The sequence below is a fragment of the Mytilus californianus genome, unplaced genomic scaffold (assembly GCF_021869535.1).
Source record: "Mytilus californianus isolate M0D057914Y unplaced genomic scaffold, xbMytCali1.0.p SCAF_15, whole genome shotgun sequence".
Lineage (NCBI taxonomy): Eukaryota > Metazoa > Mollusca > Bivalvia > Mytilida > Mytilidae > Mytilus > Mytilus californianus.
This window is the reverse complement of record NW_026262637.1, coordinates 7,018,780-7,040,028: the sequence shown is the minus strand read 5'-3', so window position 1 is coordinate 7,040,028 and position 21,249 is coordinate 7,018,780. Positions and strand designations below refer to the sequence as shown.

The 21,249-nt window shown below is 32.5% G+C and overlaps 1 protein-coding gene across 2 annotated transcripts; it reads left to right on the top strand.

The window, feature by feature from the left end:
- The first annotated feature begins 12,210 nt into the window (after nucleotides 1-12,210).
- Nucleotides 12,211-21,032, top strand: LOC127725298 (uncharacterized). 2 transcript variants are annotated; one of them, XM_052232226.1, is made up of 5 exons: nucleotides 12,211-12,273; nucleotides 15,274-15,334; nucleotides 16,524-16,766; nucleotides 17,894-18,078; nucleotides 20,526-21,032. In XM_052232226.1, exons 1-5 carry the CDS (start codon nucleotides 12,271-12,273, stop codon nucleotides 20,577-20,579), a joined length of 546 nt encoding a protein of 181 aa, XP_052088186.1. In that variant the 5' UTR covers nucleotides 12,211-12,270; the 3' UTR covers nucleotides 20,580-21,032. The 2 variants fall into 2 exon arrangements, with proteins under 2 accessions (XP_052088186.1, XP_052088185.1); XM_052232225.1 differs by having other exon boundaries at nucleotides 12,211-12,297.
- Nucleotides 21,033-21,249: the final 217 nt, after the last annotated feature.

The window sequence follows — 21,249 nt, the reverse complement described above, 5'->3', positions numbered from 1 at the left end:
ATGTTTTTTGTGAATTATTGGGAATATATAATATTGTCCTTCACTTAATTACAGTTATAAACTAGAAAAAGTCAGTTTTTAAGGTCAAGAATGTCTTATTTATAATTCACATTTTCTTCAAAAAAACCGGACGTTTTAACTCTTGCTCTCGAGAAAACACGGACAATGCAAAACACTGAATTTTAGGTTAAATACAACGAAATTGTGCGTCATTTGGGCTCAAAATATGTAAAGTTATTAAAATAAGATGGACATTCGTGAATAAAACTATTATACTTGCGAAATAGCAGTTAATTGACCTGATCGCATGTTTTATCACTCGAAAAAAACCGATCTACACTCGAAGAAAATGGACCGATTCACTCGAAAAACCACGGTCTCCGACGGACACTATACCTACTGTGGTTTTGTTTTTGTGACTGATTTTATTTTATTTCAGAAAAATCTTACTTTGAAGATCCAGCACCATGGATGGACTTTTATTTGGGATTTTTAGACAACAACGGCCTTAATGGTTATGTTCAGCTTAGCGTAGTTGCAAACGATTCTGGATCGTGTAACATAAATATTCCATTCTTCAATATCAGCGAATCAATTTCTATCAATGGCAGTATTAAAATTTTTTACAATATCAGCAAAGATATTGAAATGAATATCACTGGAATAGAAAAGAAAGGTGTAAAAGTTAGCTGTGATATCGATGTGTCAATATATGCTATGAATTACTATATGGCATATTCCGAAGGGTACCTGGCAATACCGTACCAGAATTTGGGACGAAAGTACATCGCAGCTACGTATAGCAATATTAACTTCACAATTATAATGCTAAATAACGTCAGTGTTGGAGTTGTATGTACAGAAGATAACACCACGGTAACGTTGTTTCTGAAAATTAAAAATGGTGTTTTGTATTTTGGTGGACATGCGTATCAATCGAATGATTCTCTAACTGTCAATCTTAATGCCTATGAAACTTTTTATTTTTCAAATACACATGACCTCAGTGGTACACTTATTACATCGACATGACCAGTGGCGGTTTTTTCTGGTGGCGATATAAGCATGAACAAATCTTCCCAATATACGGACTATACAACGGAAATGATTCTACCCAGTGAACAACTTGGGAAAAATTTTGTTGTTCCATTGTTATATGATTCATTGTGTCTCTACAGAGTACTAGCCGATGACGATACTACTGTAACCATTCAGAACTCAACAAGTAGAAGTACTAAAAGTCTTGTCAAAGGCCAGTTTCTGGAAATTTCAAATTTTACTGCATCAACCGTTGAATCTTCCACAGGTGTTCTTGTACAGTTATACTGTGCTGTACTACACACCACTTGTAATTATGCCATGACCACAGTGCCAAGTATTCAACATTTTAAAACTAGTTATCGATTTGCTGTTGTTTCGAATTATCCTCTTGACAGGTTTCCGCCAGATAATTTTTATATCACAATTATAATCACAGCAGACGACAAACATGATCTGAATTTAGACGGCAAGAAAGGAATTGTGTTTAATGAAAAAGCAAAAATTAAATTGGTTGGAAAGAAATACTCTATCCTTTCGCATGAACTAAGTGTAGGAATTCATGAAATAGAGCATAGAGGTAGAGTTCCATTCGGACTTATCGTTTATGGACAAAATCCATTAGATGGATATGCTTACCCTGCAGGACTTAAATTGAATTCACAATAAAAGTGTTAAACAGAAAGTGTTCCGTATAAACAAAACGTTAACTTAGCCCCAACACAACTATCCCATAACTCGTAAGATAAAAGAGGGACGAAAGATACCAAAGGGACAGTCAAACTTACATTTTTTTTATAATTAAGTTTGTCACAGAAATTTTGCCAGTACTCGGTTTTTGCTTTATCAGTGATACGTTTAAACTCTTTAACTGCTGTTTTATATAGTTCATGATTTTGTTCTGATTTTGTTTTATCATACACTCGGTGTTTATGACGCTTATTTTTTTTTTTTTTGCATTTGTACAATCATCGTTCCACCAGGGACAGTTTTTTTCTTGCATGAACTGTACCACTAGTTTTCGGGATTGTTTCGTCTGCGATTTTAGTTACAACTTAGCATAGATTTTGGTTGAAAATTTCAATATCGTCATGGTGTATATTATCTTTATTTATTTCATTACAAAGAATAGTGAACCTGTGCCAATCGGCTTTATCGTAAATCCATCTTCGTGGAGTGCAAACTTTATTTTTAACCGGTTTTGCATTTAATACAGTGAGTATTGGGAAGTGATCTGAACATAGTTTATCGTCTCAAACTGACCATTGGCTGTCATTGGCAAGTGAGGCGGAGACCAACGTTAGATCTATATGTGTTCGGTCACCTCCGACGGTTTGAAATGTACCGGTATCGTCGTTTAAAATTACGAGTCATGTTATTTTGGTCTATGACCCTTTTTTTATAATGGTACCATTGCTATCTGTTGTGTTAGACCCCCACAACGAAGATCTACTATTAAAATTTCCAAGTAGCACAGTCTATATTATCTGTTAGATTATGCAGTACTTGTTGATAGTCATTAAATTTAATATCGTGATTAAGGGGTCTATACACATTAACTATATTGACAGTTTACAGATACGCCTACTACCTCTATGTTATTAGTATCAAAATTAAGTTGTGAGAAATTAACTTGAATCGAAACATAAATGTCTACTCCTCCTCCTATATGAGTTCTCTTTTTATTTTTACCTTTAGGTATTTATTATTTCCGAGTGTTGCCAAATATAAGGGTAAATTGGATAGCCCCCTGTCACGTATGATATCGTTAATTATCGCGGGATTTAAACTAAAACGCGCACATGATTTCGACATCAAGGTTGATAAGTCGATTATGTGAAACTGGTCTATTGATACTCAAATTATAACTTTAAAGCAAGGATTTGTATAGTGACTATACAAATCCATGTTTAAAGGTTCCAATTTTTACTGCACCAGTAAACTTCAACTTTTGATTTCTTTTATTTGTTTAACTATTCAATATTAAATCAATTTTAATCATAAAATTTAACCTTTCACGCTGATAAATGTGCTTCGGGCAGTTGCTATTCTAATTGTAAATAATTATATCATATTGAACAACGTTAAAACACAAAAACGTGTTGTTAATCACGTGTAGTACAATTATGTGTGCACTTTCGATGTATCTTTAATAATTTGTTATTCTTTAATCATTATGAAATTGTTATTTTTTCAGTATATGCCCCTTGGGGGTCCTTGATAAGTCAATAAAAATCTTGATTCTTGAAACTTGAATCTTGTAGTAAATGTTTATTTTAAATTAAATATTCCATACGGAAAAGATATACCAAGGAGACAACTATCCAGACAAGACAAGACAAGACAATTCACCAGAGTTTAAAAGAAGTGGATATAGGCAATTATCCATTAATCATAAACGAATATATTTGATAAGTTTTAACTTTAAGATTTAAGAAAAAAACATATTTTGTTTATAGAAAATACGGCGTCGAAACAACAGACTAACAGCTATAGTACTGAAAAGAAACAAATCCCAAAAGAAAGTACATTTAAATAACATGAAATAAGTCAAATGTAAAAATCATCAATGAATATGTTGAATCTTGTTCTGTCTTCCAAATACTCCGAACACTATATATATATCTGTTGATCATAAATTTTATTGGGTTTATATTTTGTTACGTAGTGCAATAAATGATTACAATGTATTTCAATGAATATGAACCCAGTTTACATTACAGTGCAGCTGCACGTTATCTCGTTTGTCCTATCGTAAATAGTCTCAGGTAGTTCTGTGACAGATTAACTCATAATTTACATATTTTTTTCACAAACAAAATGGAACGGGATCCTGTTATATTTGTACGTGGTATAGGTATTTTCAACACAAAATTCTTTGCATCTCTGTTTACTCTCTATTTAGCCATGGTATATGTGTTTTATCCTTCACGGAAACGCTTGATAATTGTGCACTTTCTAAACTCCGGCTACTTTTATTACTTTTTAATAGCAAAAGCATGATGGAATAAATTTCGAGTGTATATTGCTTAATTAAGCCACCTCTTTATGAGATTCGGTGTAATTAAACAGATTTATCATGTACAAGTGGAGTATTTCTATTTGCTAGAAAAATAAGAGTCTTAAAAGATATTTCTTTGCCTTGCGACTCAGGAAATTTTACTTTCTTTCGACTGGTATTTTAGCAAATACCCCACCTGAGCATGAAATACATGTACATGTATCTGTGTTGTAAACATTTGTCAGTATCAAAAGCAAATGCATAGACTGAGATATAGAAGACATTTTCCAATCGTCGTAACCACAATCCCGTCCTCCTTTTTCCCGAATGTGACCTACCGAATTAGACTTATCACCGGGTTTGTACTTACATGAGCAACACAACGGGTGCAACATGTGGAGCAGGATTTGCTTACCCTTCCGGGGCACCTTATATCATCCCCCGTTTATGGTGGGGTTCTAGTTGCTCTGTCTTCAGTTTTATATGTTGTGTTTTGTATATAGTTTTTTTGTCTTTATGTCCTTTTCTTTTTTTGCCATGGCGTTGTCAGTTTATTTTCGACTTATGAATTTGAATGTCCCTTTGGTAACTTTCGCCTTTCTTTATATATAATGCAAATCTTACTAACATGGGTTGATAATAAGCAAAGTGGAGCAGTATTTCATGTACCCGGCTTTAAAGAGTATCCTGAAATGCAACATATTCTCTCACATCTATATGTTTAAGCTTCAATAATTCGAATGGAAGATATGATATGACTTCCGTTCGAACATGTGATTCTGTACAATAATTTGGCAAAATCAGTTGGTATAGGTCATTGCAGAAAAATAATCAATCCTTTAATACATTTTCCCAAACATCATAACGAAATGAATTTATATTTGTGTTAAAACATTTTAAAAATTAAAAGAAATGCAGAAACCTTAACGATAAATTTATGCTAAAAAGTAAAAGTAAGCTATGATTAGGAAAGTGAAAGTACATGACTTTTTAATTGCTATTTATATTTCACAACAACACATACATAGATACGTGAGATATTTATCATATCTACTTTTTGAAAATCAGTAAACAAATACGATGCATTTTATATGCGTTGTAACTTAAATGATAGACCTTTGTTTCAATGTACTCACTTTTTAAAGCAAAACAAATTGCATACAGAAAATTTAAAAAATTAAGATTACTAAAATTAAAAGTACATAAAGTGTGTAGGGCGTTAATTACATGACATTTCATCATTTCATTAATTGCTCCATGTCTCTACTCTTTACCCACCACCAATAATGATAACAATAACTTAATAAAAGTCTCTTATGAACTGTACATCCTGTCAAACTCAAACAAAATTCCACTTTGGCTAGAAGAATGAAGTCTGCCACATTCTAATACTTCATGTACGTGCATTTGATTCAAGAGATAATGGGATTCAGCGATTTAGTTTTAACATATTTTATTTCCTACATCTAAGCAAAATGGATGAGAAACAGGTAAATCATACTTATGAATAAAATTGAGAATGGAAACGGGGAATGTGTCAAAGAGACAACATCCCGACCAAAGAGCAAGAAAACAGCCCAAGGCCATCAATGTGTCTTCAACACAGTGAGAAAATCCCGCACCCGGAGGCGGGCTTCAGCTGCCCCCTAAACAATAATGTATATTTGTTCAGCGAAAATGGACGTCACACTAAACTCCGAAACATATAAATGAACCAAAATTAAAAAAACATACAAAACTAACAAAAGCCAGAGGTTCCTGACTTGGGACAGGCGCAAAAATGCGTCGGGACCGGGTTAAACATGTTTTGTCAGATCTCAACACTCCCCCTTTACCTCTAGCCAATGTGGAATAAACAAACACACAGCAATACGCACAGAAAAACTCAGTTTAAAAGAAGTCCGAGTACGATGATAGAATAGGTAACAGAAGAAACTAAGCAAAATGACAATGAAAATGATGAAGTCTTCTCCATAATACAATATAACTATATATTCAATAATATTATAAGTATGCATGTAAAACGAACAAATTCATTATATATTATACGAACTACAAATAAAAAGAAGCAATTCATATTTTTCTATGATGATGACTTAGGTTTTGATGACGATGAATGGCCGTGTCAGTATCAATTAAATGTTTTGAAGGTACTAGAACTCTGTTTGACCATTTCAACGGTCTGTCCACATTGAAAAAAGAATATGCCGGAGTTTTCATTAAATCATGCCCAGGAGAGTCTTTAAGAAAGAGAGCGTAGGTAAACTAGGTATGGTAAGGCACGTCTGTGTTTAGAAAGGAATATACTTCTATCGACAGCGAATATATATATTAATTGAAACTGGTTGATACTTCAGGAGATATCACTGTGACGTCAAAATTAATTTATTTTTTGTTTGATTATCACAAATATTTAGAATTGGGGGAATTTAGATTTTTGACTTATAGTATAGTTAATGAATATGATATGTTGACATCTTGTTTTTTTTTTGTTACAATGTATGTGACTGTGCCGTTGAACACGGTATGATTTTCTTTACGAATTTCAGCCGATTTCATCTCTGGTGCCAATGTGTTACAACTAGAAACAAAATTGGATCGTGTGAACGAAAAATAAAACCAGACATTATGATGTGCTTTGACAATATATGGAAACTATATTTGATTGAACATCCAGTGGCAAATATTATGTACAGGACGAAAACATATTAACAATGCATATCAAATAGAAAGATTTTTCAGTATGATGACCGGGAAGGGGGCGGGAAATACACAGACACTGGAAAATGAGGGTATGTTGTTAAGGGAAAGTAATGTTGTCTTGCAAACAGGTCCCTCAAAGAGTTGTTGTAAGAGTTCTACAACAATGTATAACGTACAAATAGCGTACAATTGGTACTTAAATCTATTTTAACGTCTTTATTTCAACAATTATTGTAACGACTATGTATTTATACATCCCACACAATCAAAATGACGCACCAATTTAGCATGGGCTTAACTGCCGGATGGTGGAAGCCCAGGTTACAATTATCTTCGGCCAACAACAGCTATGACAAATGTGTTAAGCGGAACGTATACACATGTGTGAAAAAAAAACTTCGGATCCTTTAAATATATTATCCATGTTATCATGTAAGAGGACCTTTTATATTTGAAACAAAGCCGAGCATGCGAACATACCTCTATTCAATAAAGTATGGTGTCATTAATGATTGAACAGAACAAAATTAGGCTTATTTAGCCTGGGGGTATTGCGACCTTAGTTTTAGTAGCATTACTACATAAATCACCAACTAAAAACATACAATAACATCATACCACTATCCATGAACTGATTACTGGACAAACAGTGTTTTTTATTTGTTGACATGTTAGGAGATATTATAAACAAGTATTCTTAAGTAAATAAAACGGTTGTAAATTTTATTTCACCTGACTTTCTGAAAATTGAATTTTATAAACGTTTTATTTCGGCTACTTAAATAGAAACAATAATTCTAGTAAATGAACTCGAACAAGTATGCCAGATAAAGGGTAAGGACTGTCCTTTATTTGGCAATATTATAATCATGATATAGGATACTATTATATAGCAAATAAACTCCCCTTACTTAATCAATCAAACTACATAGAGATCGATAACATTTTGGTCTTTGATATTATATTTTCTCATGGTAAATCTTCATACCATTTTTATGATATACGGGACGACTTTTCTGTTCTTACTCTTAACTTTCTTTTCTCGATTGTGGTGTATGGTTGAATCCTTTTGATGGTAAATTTCTAAGTTGTTTCTATATGAACGCGTTTGAAGTTGCGTTTTGGATTTCAATGAACGCATGAACATAATTAAATAAAAGTTTAATAAAGCAATAATAGAATGCTTATTTTGTTTGTTTGGGTTTTTTTTTGCATTTGAATTTTATACAGATTGTTTTGTGCATTGCAAAAAATTTTCTGCGACGTACAACCATCGATATTAAAGCTTTGGACATTATGGTTTTATATTATAAACAGGTAAAGCAGTTATAGAGATAGCGTTTTTTCTGTGAACAGCGAACGGTCTTTGATACTGTATAGTTATGTTTTTTTATTATTGTTTTGTTTGTACTTTTATTTTTGTAACCTATTATATCGTAAGTTTTGAAGTTTCGCTCCCCCCTTTTTTACTGCATTATGTTCTTTTATGTTCCTTTTGTTAGTCTATGGATTGAAATTCAAAAGGATATATTAAGATTTAAAAAAAAGCGATAACTTAACCCTAAGAACACCACAACTTAACCCCAAGTCTTACATAACTTTGCCCCAAGTCTACCCCATATTCATGTGCGTGTTCCAATATAACTTGAACAACGCCGTTGCTTGTCTTTTCTCAAATTTTTAAAATGATTTTGTTATTTGAGGAATTTGGTATCGATTGCAGATCTTTGGTTGTTTCTATTTACTTTATTCACAACACTGAAGTTTTAGATTAGGGACGATTTGCAGCTTCACATATTTTGTAGACATGGTAGATGACTATTGAATATCAAAATAAGAAGATGTGGTACCATTGCCATTGAGACATTATTCACCTCAGAAAAAAGAACGAGAATGTATATAAATATAAGTCACTGTACGGCCTTCAACAATGGGCAAAGCATGTACTGTATTGTAGGCTATAAGAAGCGCCGACATGACAATGATCGACGCGAAACAGTTCAAAAGAGAAAACCAACAGCTTAATGTACATGATGTATATTAAAAACAATAATCGAAAAAAAAAAAAAAACAAATATGGCAGACAGCATTTTTGTTTGCGGTATTTTAACTATATATTTTATATTTGCCTAATAGATTATTATTCACGTCTCATTTTGATACGTGCATATATATAGGTAAGTACAACAACCTCCATACTTGCAATATCTCCATGATCTATGTCATCTATATCTGATAAATATATTCACCTAAATCATGTTAATTTCAATCAATAAATTAATGAAAAAAAAAGGTTAAAAAACGTATACAGTAAAGTAGTCCTAATAATAATATTCTATATACGCTATGTTTATCATTTGTTATGTTCAGGTGACTGACTCAGCACAGGCTGTGCCAATACATAATCATGATAATCTATTTATAGTTTATGGGGTTTTTGTACTTTCATTTTCCCATGTTTCCAGAAGTTTTACTTTCGAAAATTCCGACTGACTGGAAATTTACTGTCAAAGCCAATCATTGTACAAAGTGCATGCAATTTACAGCTTTAAAGCAGTATATAAATAAAATAATGTATTGTTCTTAGTATTGCATTTGTATATTCTCACATTAAACGTTTACAATGGAAGAAATAGATTATTTCATGGAACAGATACCGTGTTTACTATCCTGTACATGTTTTGCCGGAGCTGTGACTGTGTATTATAAAAGAAATTTCCGGAGCGATAAACTTCCGTTAGTGTTTTTCCTCATCCTGTCAAGTATATCGTCAAATCGTTCTGTAGAGAATAGTTCTCGCATATCGTTTATTATTACATTTAGTTTGTGTTGTTCTATTGTATACAACATTGTTAAACATTTAAAATGGATGAGCACTGTACGATTAGACTTCTTTCTGGCAATTTTGTTGACAGCATATGACTACAAGTTTGATATTTTAACCACAATTGGACGTTTAATTGGGATACCTTACAGCGTCAGCGCACAAAAATGTACGTGTATCATGAATTTTGTAAGAATAATGTTCGTTGTCATCCCACAGTTTATACGGAGGCCATCACAGCTGAAAGCCAAATTACAAGGACTTAGGAGTAAATTAGGACCAATATACATTATCTATTGCACGAAATTTGTAATGGAGTACACATACTATGGAACATTGACTTTGTATACAACGGGGATCTTTGCTGTCGTTTCAGCTGTAGTTGGCGGAGTGTTTCTGCGTCCTGACAACACTGCTGTTCTAGAAATTCTTGGATTTAGAACAAAAATGAACCTGAGAAAATATTTACATGGGCGCGGAATGATCATTTCATTTAGCTGCATTGCTTTGATGATGTTAAATGAACTTTTGAGTTTTTCAACATACAGTGTTTCTATCATAAAATTGTGATTTGATAATTATATATTGACCACTATAGTTATAAGCTAGCTAGTCAGACTCTGTTAAACAGTTCATTTATAATGTTTGGAATTGTTTAATTTTTTTTATATTACTGCCAGTAATAATACATTGCGAAATAGGGGCATTTAATTGTTGTGATTATATTTGCAAGATTCATTATTTATTTGAAATATGAAAAAAATATATATACATTTTACATTTTACTATTGTTAAAAATTAAATTGCTTTTGTTTTAAGTTTACTTTTCTTCTTTTTGGAAACATGCTTGGTTATAAACTACAGATTAACAACATTATCAGAAGATTCACCATATGGCGCGTGCGTCCTGGATTTTGCTTGTTATAAAGCATTAACAAGGCACCACCACTTTTAGCATCGATCCGGTTGAGCGGGGGTTTTTTTTAGTGTGAAAGTTGTGATCTTCTGACCATGATGACATAGAACAAAAACTTGAAAATATCAGTTTTCAGTTCTTTTTCTATATATAAATATAAGGAGATCTGGTAGCCTAGGACTTCTATATTCCAGAGTTTAAATTACGTTGATATACTAAATTATAGGCCACCGTATTGCCTTCAACAATGAGAAAAAAAAAACCACTACATTATATTCAGTTATAAAAGGCCCCGACATGAAAATTGTGAACTTGTGACAGTTAAAACCTGAAAGCTAACGACTTAATTTATAACAATATAATTTACGAAAAACAAATTTGAGAGACATGAACCAACGACAATTACAGGCGCTTAACCATGTTAACTTGGGACATGCACATAAAAATGTGACGGGGTTAAAGATGTATGTGAGCGCTCAACTCTCCCCTTATCTGGGACAGTGGCGTAACAGCACAATATAAGATCATACTTTAAAAATCAGTTGCAGATGGCTTAATTCAAAAAAGTAGATCGGTACGAAGCACACACAAAAGAAAAACTCCAACTAACATAAACACAATAGACGCAAAGTACTGATATTAGAGTTCTCGCAGTCACTGAAAGCTAGTTCAACGCAAATTACAGCTGTTAAATAAATCCTGATCTCCTAGAAAGGGCTCAACTCATCAGATCGATACAAAGCAGAAAAACAACTAACAAAAACACAGACCGGACGTGGCAGGGAATTTATACATCCCTAAAACAAAAAAGACACCAAGTACAAGTCTGGATACTCACAGTTACTGACAGCTAGTTCAAAGTCAATAACAACTAATAAAAACATTATGTATCTTAGACTAAAATATCAATCAGTACACATCCAACATCCAATTGATTTAGTATCACGGTAAAGACGTCATTAAATAAACTTAACAGTCAGAGAAAAACATGTGCAATGCCAAAATACAGGTATCAACATATTGTAGAACCCTATTTGATTTTTGTTTGTTTGAATGTCCTTGACCTCAGTATTTTTGAAATATTTGTCCTTGGACGGTTAAGCAGCAATAATCGAACACAAACAAATAACATACGTAACAATATTTTCTACAGCTATGTGAATAAATTGTCGAGGTTCGTGTCGCTCAATCTTTTGTTTCCTTGTACTGTAGTGTTGTAAACTGTAATTTGTCATTTTTCTATTCAGTGACCTTCGGTGTTGACGGTCTGTTTAAACTTTTACTGGGGACAAAGTTGTGTTTTTTTTTGTTTGCCGGTCTGCTTGCTGGTAGGTTAAAAATGATCTACTCATCAAGGTCGTCGGTTATGTAGCTTTCTTTGTTTGGGTCTGCGTGCTGGTAGGTTTAAGATGATCTACTCATCAAGGTCATTAAGAAAAAACACGAAATAGTATAACAGAAAATCTTTTAAAATTTAAAGTAAAGAGCCCCCGATAGTAGATAGATCTATGACCCTGGCCTGTGTTTTTATTGTTGCAAAAGATGGGGCTACATTTGTACTTGAATGAATGATATATGAAAGCTTCTGATTTCTAAAGGTAAATCTGGTATAAAAAAAATAAATTCAAGACATATATTTCCATTAAAGTCAATGCATAGGAGATTTTTTAATGAATTTATCCCAACGAATAATTTAAACTATGAAGGATTGTTTCCCCTTGATTTAAATCTTGTGTGTAGGAAGTTTGAACTTCCTTGACAAATATGTAAACAAAAAGAACGAACAACATGGTAAGATTTAAACCATTAAAAAAGGTTAGAAAGAACAATTACTTTTAGGGGACGACTTAATTAGTCCTATAATATAAGACTTCGGAGTTTCATATCATTTACATTCAACGTTTTTTTATCGGATATTTTTTTTTTACTATCAATGTTGAACATTGATAGTAAAAAAAAAATATCCGATAAAAGACGTTGAATGTAAATGATATGAAACTCAGAAGTCTTATATTATAGTACTAGGGGACGACTATTTAATGATTTTGGGGAGTAGGGGAGGAACGATTTTTATGGGGATTGATTATTCATCTTCATCATATGCATGCCATGCATGCCGTAAACTTTATTTTCCTCGGAAATTAATTTTCACTTACCTATATATACACAACTGTTTCCTACATCTTGTGTTGCAGAATATTCATTTTCATCCTGTCTTAAACCAAGTTATTTATTTTCAGCTCTTACCAGGCCAGGATATTTATTTTAAAATCTTCCTGCCCTCCCTCACCCCCCCCCCCCCCCCCCCCCCCCCCCCCAAAAAAAAAAAATCAAATGGTCTTGAGTAATACATACCTGCCTACTTTACTTGACTTAGTGTCAATATGCATACCTGATCTCCTTAATTCAAAACAGTCACAAATATAACGGCCCAGTTTTTCCATTAGAGTTAATGATGATGATTTTCTTGAGTCAAGAGCCATAAAAATTTAGAAGATTTATTTAAATTTTTAAAATTATAACAATTGTCAGATATGTATTGAAAAAAAGTCTTCCCTTTGAGTATCATAAAGAGGGCATTCTAACAAAAAATGAAGCTCATCTTCAACTTTACCAAGTGAGCAATTTGAACAAATTAAGGCGCTCAGATCTTTCTATATCTTTTTTTGAATATCTGTCGTCTCAATTTTTAAAGAGTGAGCGCTTATTCTTAATTTACAATAAGATGATATAAAGAAAAAGAAGAAAAAGTAGATACAGACTGTATATATACCTTTAAGTGATTGATGGTTGTCTACTCTGAAACAGTGATATCTTTAGATAGATATTTTTAGGTTTTAATGTATTTAAAAGTGTTGGTACAGCTTAAACTGATATGAAGCCTAATTTTATCACCAAGAATATGATGTAAATAAGTTAACAGTGATATTGGTGGAAGAAAATTTGTTCATGTTGTGAACTAAGAATACTCAGAAGAGGTGTGCCTACATTGGCAGAATTTATATAACAGAATTACAGAATTTGAATGCCTGTTTAGGGTGGTCAGTTTATTTAATAAAGAATTTGAAAATTTAAGTCAAAACCTCTCATGGGGGATATCCCCCATTAATAGGGATAGTTGGCAGGTCTATTAATAGTTTAATTACTTCTTTCAAGAAAGAGTGTTTTCAGTTATGTGGGCACGTTTTGAATAAAAATATTAGCATTGCAATGAAATTCAATAACATTAATATATGACATTACCATTAATTAGTAGACATGACATCATGATACCACTTATGACATCTATTGACCCCCTACATATCCATAGCCATGATAGGGGTCACCTAGTGATGGTGTTTAAGGGCATACGATACAGTTACAGGGGAGATAATGACGTTGCTAAAATAAAATGCTATTTTTCACGACGTCAAAGTGTGACATATTTGGAAAATATGCAGTTTTTGACTTATTTTAATCATTAACTTGAAAGCAAGTGCATTGAGCCCTATTTTTTAAATGACATTTGGCTTGATTATGTCTGAGGATTATTTGTACAAATTTTTATGAACAAATCACGGATGGAAATTTTTTAAATTAGATAAATATACCACAAAGAATGCCGTTTTTTATCTAAAATTATGAAAAGTTAATAAAAATGAATTATTTCCAAAGAATTGTTGCACAAATTTAGAGCATACTTTTGTAAATAAGATATATATTCCAAATGTTTTCACAAAAATCCTTTTGTGTTTATCTTTTTAAACAAAAAAGTTAGGAATGTCTATCCAATGGAAAAAAATATCCGGGAAACCGAAATTTTGAGTAAATGTCTAAAATTTACCACATTTATCTAAAAGTAGCACATGAAGGTATATTTTTTATTATATATTTGAATTGATTATAAGAAAAATAGCTTGTATGCAAATTGTCGTAAAAAAATCACTGTGTGATCAAAACTGTATTGTATGCCCTTAACCAATCACAATGTCACTAATTTACCAGAGGTGTGATAACCTATTGTATATTTTGACAAAAAATAAATTTAATATAAAAATAAGAAGATGTGGTATAATTGCCAATGAGACAACTCTCCACAAGAGACCAAATGACACAGAAGTTAACATTATAGGTCACCGTACAGCCTTCAATAATGAATAAAACCCATAGTCAGCTATAAAAGGCCCTGAAATGACAAATGTAAAACAATTAAAACAAGAAAACTAACGGCCTGATTTATGTACAAAACAATGAACGAAAAACAAATAGATATACAGCAAGAAACTACAACCACTGAATTACAGGCTCCTGACTTGGGACAGGCACATATTGAATGTGTCAGGGTTAAACTAGTTTGAAGACGCCAACCCTCCCCTAACCTGGGACAGTAATGTAACAGTACAACATAAAAACAAACTATAAAAATCAGTTGAAAAGGGATGAACTCATCAGATGGATACAAAGTCAAAATACATCTAACAAAAACACAGAGTTAAAGCTACTATATCATGATTATGCTATTTCACTGAGAGATATATCGATATATAGATTTGACAAATATCTGATGCATTTATAACAGTGGTTTTAAGTATCTGTAAAAAAAATGACATCTGATTAACCTTGTCACATATTTTATCTTGATTGCTTGACCTTATCATATATTTTGAACTTGACCACACATTACATAAGTGGCCCCTAAGTTTTTGTCTTTCCTTAACCAGTAGTCTTAAAGGCAACAAATTTCAGATTTTAAAGATATTTGCTTGTATGATACAAAAAAAAGACCATGTTATAAGTTTCTTATCTTTTTAGGGAAATGGTCAGGCCATCCTAACAGAAAAAGAAATTCAAGAAATAAGAGATGAAACACCATGTAAGTCATATTGAAGCTATTTTGTAGAGGATTATCAATTTTTTTTAAATGATTTGAAAGTCATATCTGGTTAGTTGCATCTTGAAAATGACAACGATATATATATATACAGTGAAAACTCCGTGTATCACTGGATTTGTACTTGAATGAGCAACAGGACAGGTACCACATTTGGAGCAGGAAATGCTTACCCTTCTTGAGCACCTGAGTTCACTCAGTTTTTGGTGGAGTTAGTGTTGCTCAATCTTAAGTTTTGTGGAATGATTTCCAATACCACAACTATCCAACAGATTCCAAATAATGTGGATGTTAACAATTATGGGTCACTGTAAAGCCTTCAACAATGAGCAAAACTGACATACCGGTACCCTATAGTTAGCTACAGGCATAAAAGGCTATACTGACAAAATTTGAAACAATTTGAACAAGAAAACCAATGGCCTGAGTTATGACAAGACAATAAACAAAAAAAAACATAACAAACAGCAACCCAACAACAGCCACTGAGACAATTATACATAACTGTTGTGATGCCTCATTAAAGTCAATATATTGAGTGATATTATATTTATTTAATATTACAACAGAAATAAAAGATTTGTTGTACCACTATGGCTTCATTTTATAGTATTTCTGAAATTCCATTGTGAGGGTTTGGGTTTACAGAATAGAAAATAATGTGCAAAAATTATGGAATAAGGAAAAATAAATGGAGGATTCCCCCCACTTGCATATAACTTTATAAAGGGACATAACTAGAACACTGTAAAAGTGACGCCACCAAATTCGAACTTGATCTGTGGTACTACATAATATGTATAAGTTTCATAACATTTGGTTTAGGCAAACTAAAGTTAGAGAACAGAACTAATTTTGGGAGTACTTATGGACTGACGGTTGGACGGATGGATGGACAAAGGTACCACTTAATGCCCCCTCCACCGCCCCAGAGGCATAAATAAAGAATTGAAAATAATATGGGGCTAACATATAAAATAGATAATAATTGCCCCCCCCCCTCCTTCCCTCCAAAATAAAACAAAACAGAAATTTCATCAAAAATAAAAGAATACAGAAATGATGTATTACCCCATCCAGACCCTCCGTTATAGTTTACATGTAGATATGTTCACATTCATTCAGAATAAAAGAGGATTATTCAGGTGTTCTATCTTCTCCTGTTTTATAGTTACTGATGCAGAGGTGAAATCATTGCTAAACAGATATGACGAGGTGGACACCTCAGAAAACAACTCCACAGGACTGAGTTACGATGATGTGCTGTATATGCCAGAATTTATAGGAAGTGTGTTCGCTCCACTTGTTATAGCAGCTAATGTGGATACCAAAACAAAACGTATTTATGCCAGACAGTTTATAAAAATATGTTCCATATTAAGTACACAGATCAAGGCTGAGGAGAAAAAGAAATGTAAGTATATTTATTCTTCCTGGTGTTGTGGTGCCATAAATTAGATCTAATATAATATTACCCTAAAATCAAACCAAAAAATGTAAAATATCTCAAAACAAGCCATCACATTATTAAGTTTTCAATATAGACAAAGGAGTTGAAGAAATGCTTCTATTACAAACTACCTTAATTTAATTGTGGACTGACCAATATGAAGGAAGATTTTTGTTAGTATAGGAATATGTGATTTAAGGAGCCAAAGGTTTTCATTAACCTTTTAAGACAGTTTTGTAAATATGAGGATTGCATGAAACTCATAATTATTTAAGTACTACATGTACCATGATTTATACAAAAAGCCAAAGATTAAAATCTGTAACAAAAAAAAACAAGAAAAAAATGTGAAACATGTTACAAGTGCGATAATTGTAAAATGGATAAGCCACCTTAATGTCCATTCTGATTCCATTCAACTAATTAGATACCACTCAGCATATAGGTCTTATTATTGTTAGTAAGATATGCATAATTCTAGTACAGATGAAAGAGAGGATATGGTAAAGATAAAATGTAGAAAAATAAATTAACACTGTTTGAATAACATGAACATTTTTACACTGAACATACATGTATTTTAAAATCTTGAAGTATATAGATATTAATGATCTGACAGTAATTAACAGTTTTTGAAATCTTCAAGTTAATAGAACTTATGTCAGATTAAAGATTTCATTACAAGATTGAAAGTCCTTCTGAACATGCATGAAATATTTGCCACTGGACATATATCAAAGAACAGTCAATCAATAAAGTTTGATAGAAAACTTTTTAGCAGAATTGAATCTGTTCCAGTGAAGCCCTTTAAAATAATATATATATTCCTTATCCATTCATTGCACTTTATCATGTTTATCATAGTAAAATCAATAAACCTTTATTTGTAGGAAAAATTGTTTGGGGGCATTTCCTAGTGAATAAGATTGGTTGATGTTTATTTTGAGAATCTGCTTGAAAAATATAGGACATGATTGTTTAAAATGTTTGTCATGATAGGATAAAGCAAAAAGATGTCTATCATCCAACCCTTTTTCATTTATTTTTAAGAACATCGTTTATGACTGACGATACTAAACATTATGTTTCAGATTTGTTTGAGTTATTGAACATCTATGGAACAGGACTGTTGACACATGATGAGATATATAGAATGTATAAACTGTTATTTTCTCACACCATTTCTGATGATCATATCCTAGCAATGACATTTAAAGCTCTCAACCATACATCATTACAAAAGAAGGGACAACTTACTAAGCAAGAATTTTTCAAGGTAACTATATTTTTGTAAGAAATAAAATACAAAAATATTTTTTTAATATAAATAAGAAGATGTGGTATGAGTGCCAATGAGACAACTCTCCATCCAAGTCGCAATGTATAAAAAGATAACAATTATAGGGCAAAGTACGGCCTTCAACACGCAGCATTGAATGCCTGTGATAAAAAAAAAAGGAATCAAAGTGTTTATAGAGGACATAAAAGTCAGATATTTGTCCTTGCATTAAGCTTTTGAATAGTTTTCAAATATACATCCCTTCCCTCCAAATCTGTGCTTGATCAGGTTTAAATTTAACTTGTTTGGTTTCTATTTATATATTGAGTTATCTCCCTTTCATCAGATTATATATGTACATTGTATAGATAATCAGATTAACTGCACATAGATATTGTAAAATATCATCTGCGAGCCACAATGTGAACCATTTCAGCAAGTGAGCGAAGCAACCAAGCAAGAAGCTTACATTGTATAGAGGGGCTGATACCTATGTAGAAAACTCAATAATCTGTTTAGTGTTCTACTACTGGTCTTTTCCCTCTAAATTAGACCATTTAGGCTTGACAAACGTAACCTTGATATTATCTTCTGACACATTGTGACATCAATGATAACTTCTCCTCAGACATAGTGACGTTGCTCATAATGTCTGCTAATGTCACCATAGATGTGATACGAGAACTACAGAGCAACTGAGCAGGGTTAACAATGACTGTCGTTAAGGAAAATACCTCTGCATTTGAGAAAGAATTATACATGTATTGTGAGAGAGTATACAATAAGGTGTATATTTATACGAAAACTGGTATCCAACGAATAATAATGAATCCACAGTATTTATAGACATCTTATCTGGCAATATATTTTGTTGTTTCCTGATTTTGGAGGCTATTTTCTATGTAGAATTAAACTGCAAAATGAACAGTACACTGTAATTCTGTGATTCACTCTTATATATAATACAGTCCAATCTCGTTGTGTCGAAGTTGAAGGGACCGGACAAAAGTATTCGACTCATCGGAGGTTCGAGTCATCCGAGGTCGAGTGCTTTGTCATACATTTGGAACGATTGAAATACTGTATGAGATTAGTGTAAACTAGAAATTTGAATAGTCTTTTTTTTATATTACACGTTATGAGTGTTCAATCTCCATATATTTTGGTCCCTCAAACATGGACAGATGCAAATCAATCACAAATAAAATCAATACACAAGATTTACAAAGGTCAGTCACTATAATTTATGAAATCACTCGAGGAATTTCGAACTGCAAGACATCAGGGTCAATTTACATAAATTTTACATCGACGGGACTATAAAGTTTACTTGACTAAACCGAGTATTCGAATCAATTAAGTTTGACTCATCAGAGGTAAATATGCATTGATCAAACGGGAATTTTACCGGGACCAAGAAATTACTTCGACTCATCCGAGTTTTCAACACAACCGAGTGGACGACACAACGAGGTTCCACTGTAATGAATTACTTTCTATATTTTATTATTTAGCCTTATGAATGTGGGTAAGGAAAATATCTCTGCATTTGAGAAAGAATTATACATGTATTGTGAAAGACTATATGCAATAAAGTGTATATTTATATATAGATATTTATCGGTCAATATTTTGTTGTTTCCTGAATTTGGAGGCTATTTTCCATCTAGTAAGAAATTAATTGGAAAATGAACAGTACATTGACTGATAAGTGATTCAGTCTAATAGCAGTCTTGAATTATCTTCTATATTTCATTATTTAGGCGTAGAGTTTTATAAGGCCTGATTTCCTCCTACTACCCTTAGAAAATAACAAAAAAGGGACAAAAGAAAAACCTCACAACAATTGTAAATAATAATTAAAGAAAAATTGAAAACAACACGTTTGACAATTTCATGCGTCCGAAGCGCTTTTCTGGATTTACCTTCATCAGTAACGCTCAATGCCAAACATTTGAAATCCGTGGGATGTATTAGTACCAAAACAGTTGAAGAGCTATATGACAAAAATACCTAAAACAAATAGCCAAATTCAACTAAGGTCAACTTTGCCAGAGGGAGTTGAAACCTTAGTTTCTTTATAATTTCAAAATTTATAAACGGACAATTTTAGAAAAGTTTGTTATAAATCATGTCAGTACCGAAGTACTGACTACTGAGTTGATGATACCCTCAGGGACTGATAGTCCACCAGCAGAGGTATCGACCCAGTGATGTAAAAAATTGAAAACAACACGTTTAATAATTTCATGCGTCTGAAGTGCTTTTCTGGATTTACCTTCATCAGGAACGCTCAATGCCAAACATTTGAAATCCGAGGGATGTATAAGTATATGACAAAAATACCTAAAGGAGAGGTAGACAACAACACCGTTAGCATTCAATAGAAGAATGAAATTTAGAAATATCAATTTTTATTAAGATGCCTCTTGTGTTTGTTTTAGATGATTCCCGACCATGAAATCATGAACAGAATGACAATTAACTTCAGATTATGAGGATTCACTCTTAATCACCATAGAATGAATAAAACATTAATGAAACGGCACCCCAAGCTGTACATGTGGAGGGAGTGATAAACACCCAACAATCAATCAGTCCTTTTACCAAATGAATTACTAGAAAGAAATAATATTTGATGAGGTCTTATACGAACCGTGTCGAAATTTTAAATTGTCATTTAGAAAGATTTTTAATAAACATAAAACTTATTATTATACTTCACATTAAAATGCCATATTTTGATTGGCTTATACGAGGGTGTTAATTTACTCTATCACATGGCTGAGCGGATGACAATTTTTTTGAATGTTACCCTCTCGCCCAGACCAATCAAAAATCGATAATTTAAAGGACAATAAATTGAATTTACATCAAGTTATTAAAGACAATGCTTAAGTTCTACATTTTGGCTCAGATTCTATTATTTGAAATAAAAGATCTTGCTTCACTTCTGTTGATTTTTCTAATACCCGTAATGTTGTTATGTATGTGACGCCATAGAAAATACTTTTAAATAAAATTCATCTGTAAAAGACAATAATGATAGGACATTCAGTATAATAAATTAAATAATACATAGCTGAGAGGGTGGTAGAGCAGATTGGTACCCCTCGAAAAAGCATTGTCAACCTTGGCTTCGCCACGGTTGACAATGTTTTCTTGGGG

Bases quoted from the DNA above. Each gene is read 5' to 3' on its own strand.
- LOC127725298 (XM_052232225.1), top strand. From the start codon at position 12,271: ATGGTAAGATTTAAACCATTAAAAAAG. The intron at 12,298-15,273 runs GTTAGAAAGAAC...TTATCTTTTTAG, and splicing joins GATTTAAACCATTAAAAAAG to GGAAATGGTCAGGCCATCCT. The intron at 15,335-16,523 runs GTAAGTCATATT...CCTGTTTTATAG, and splicing joins AATAAGAGATGAAACACCAT to TTACTGATGCAGAGGTGAAA.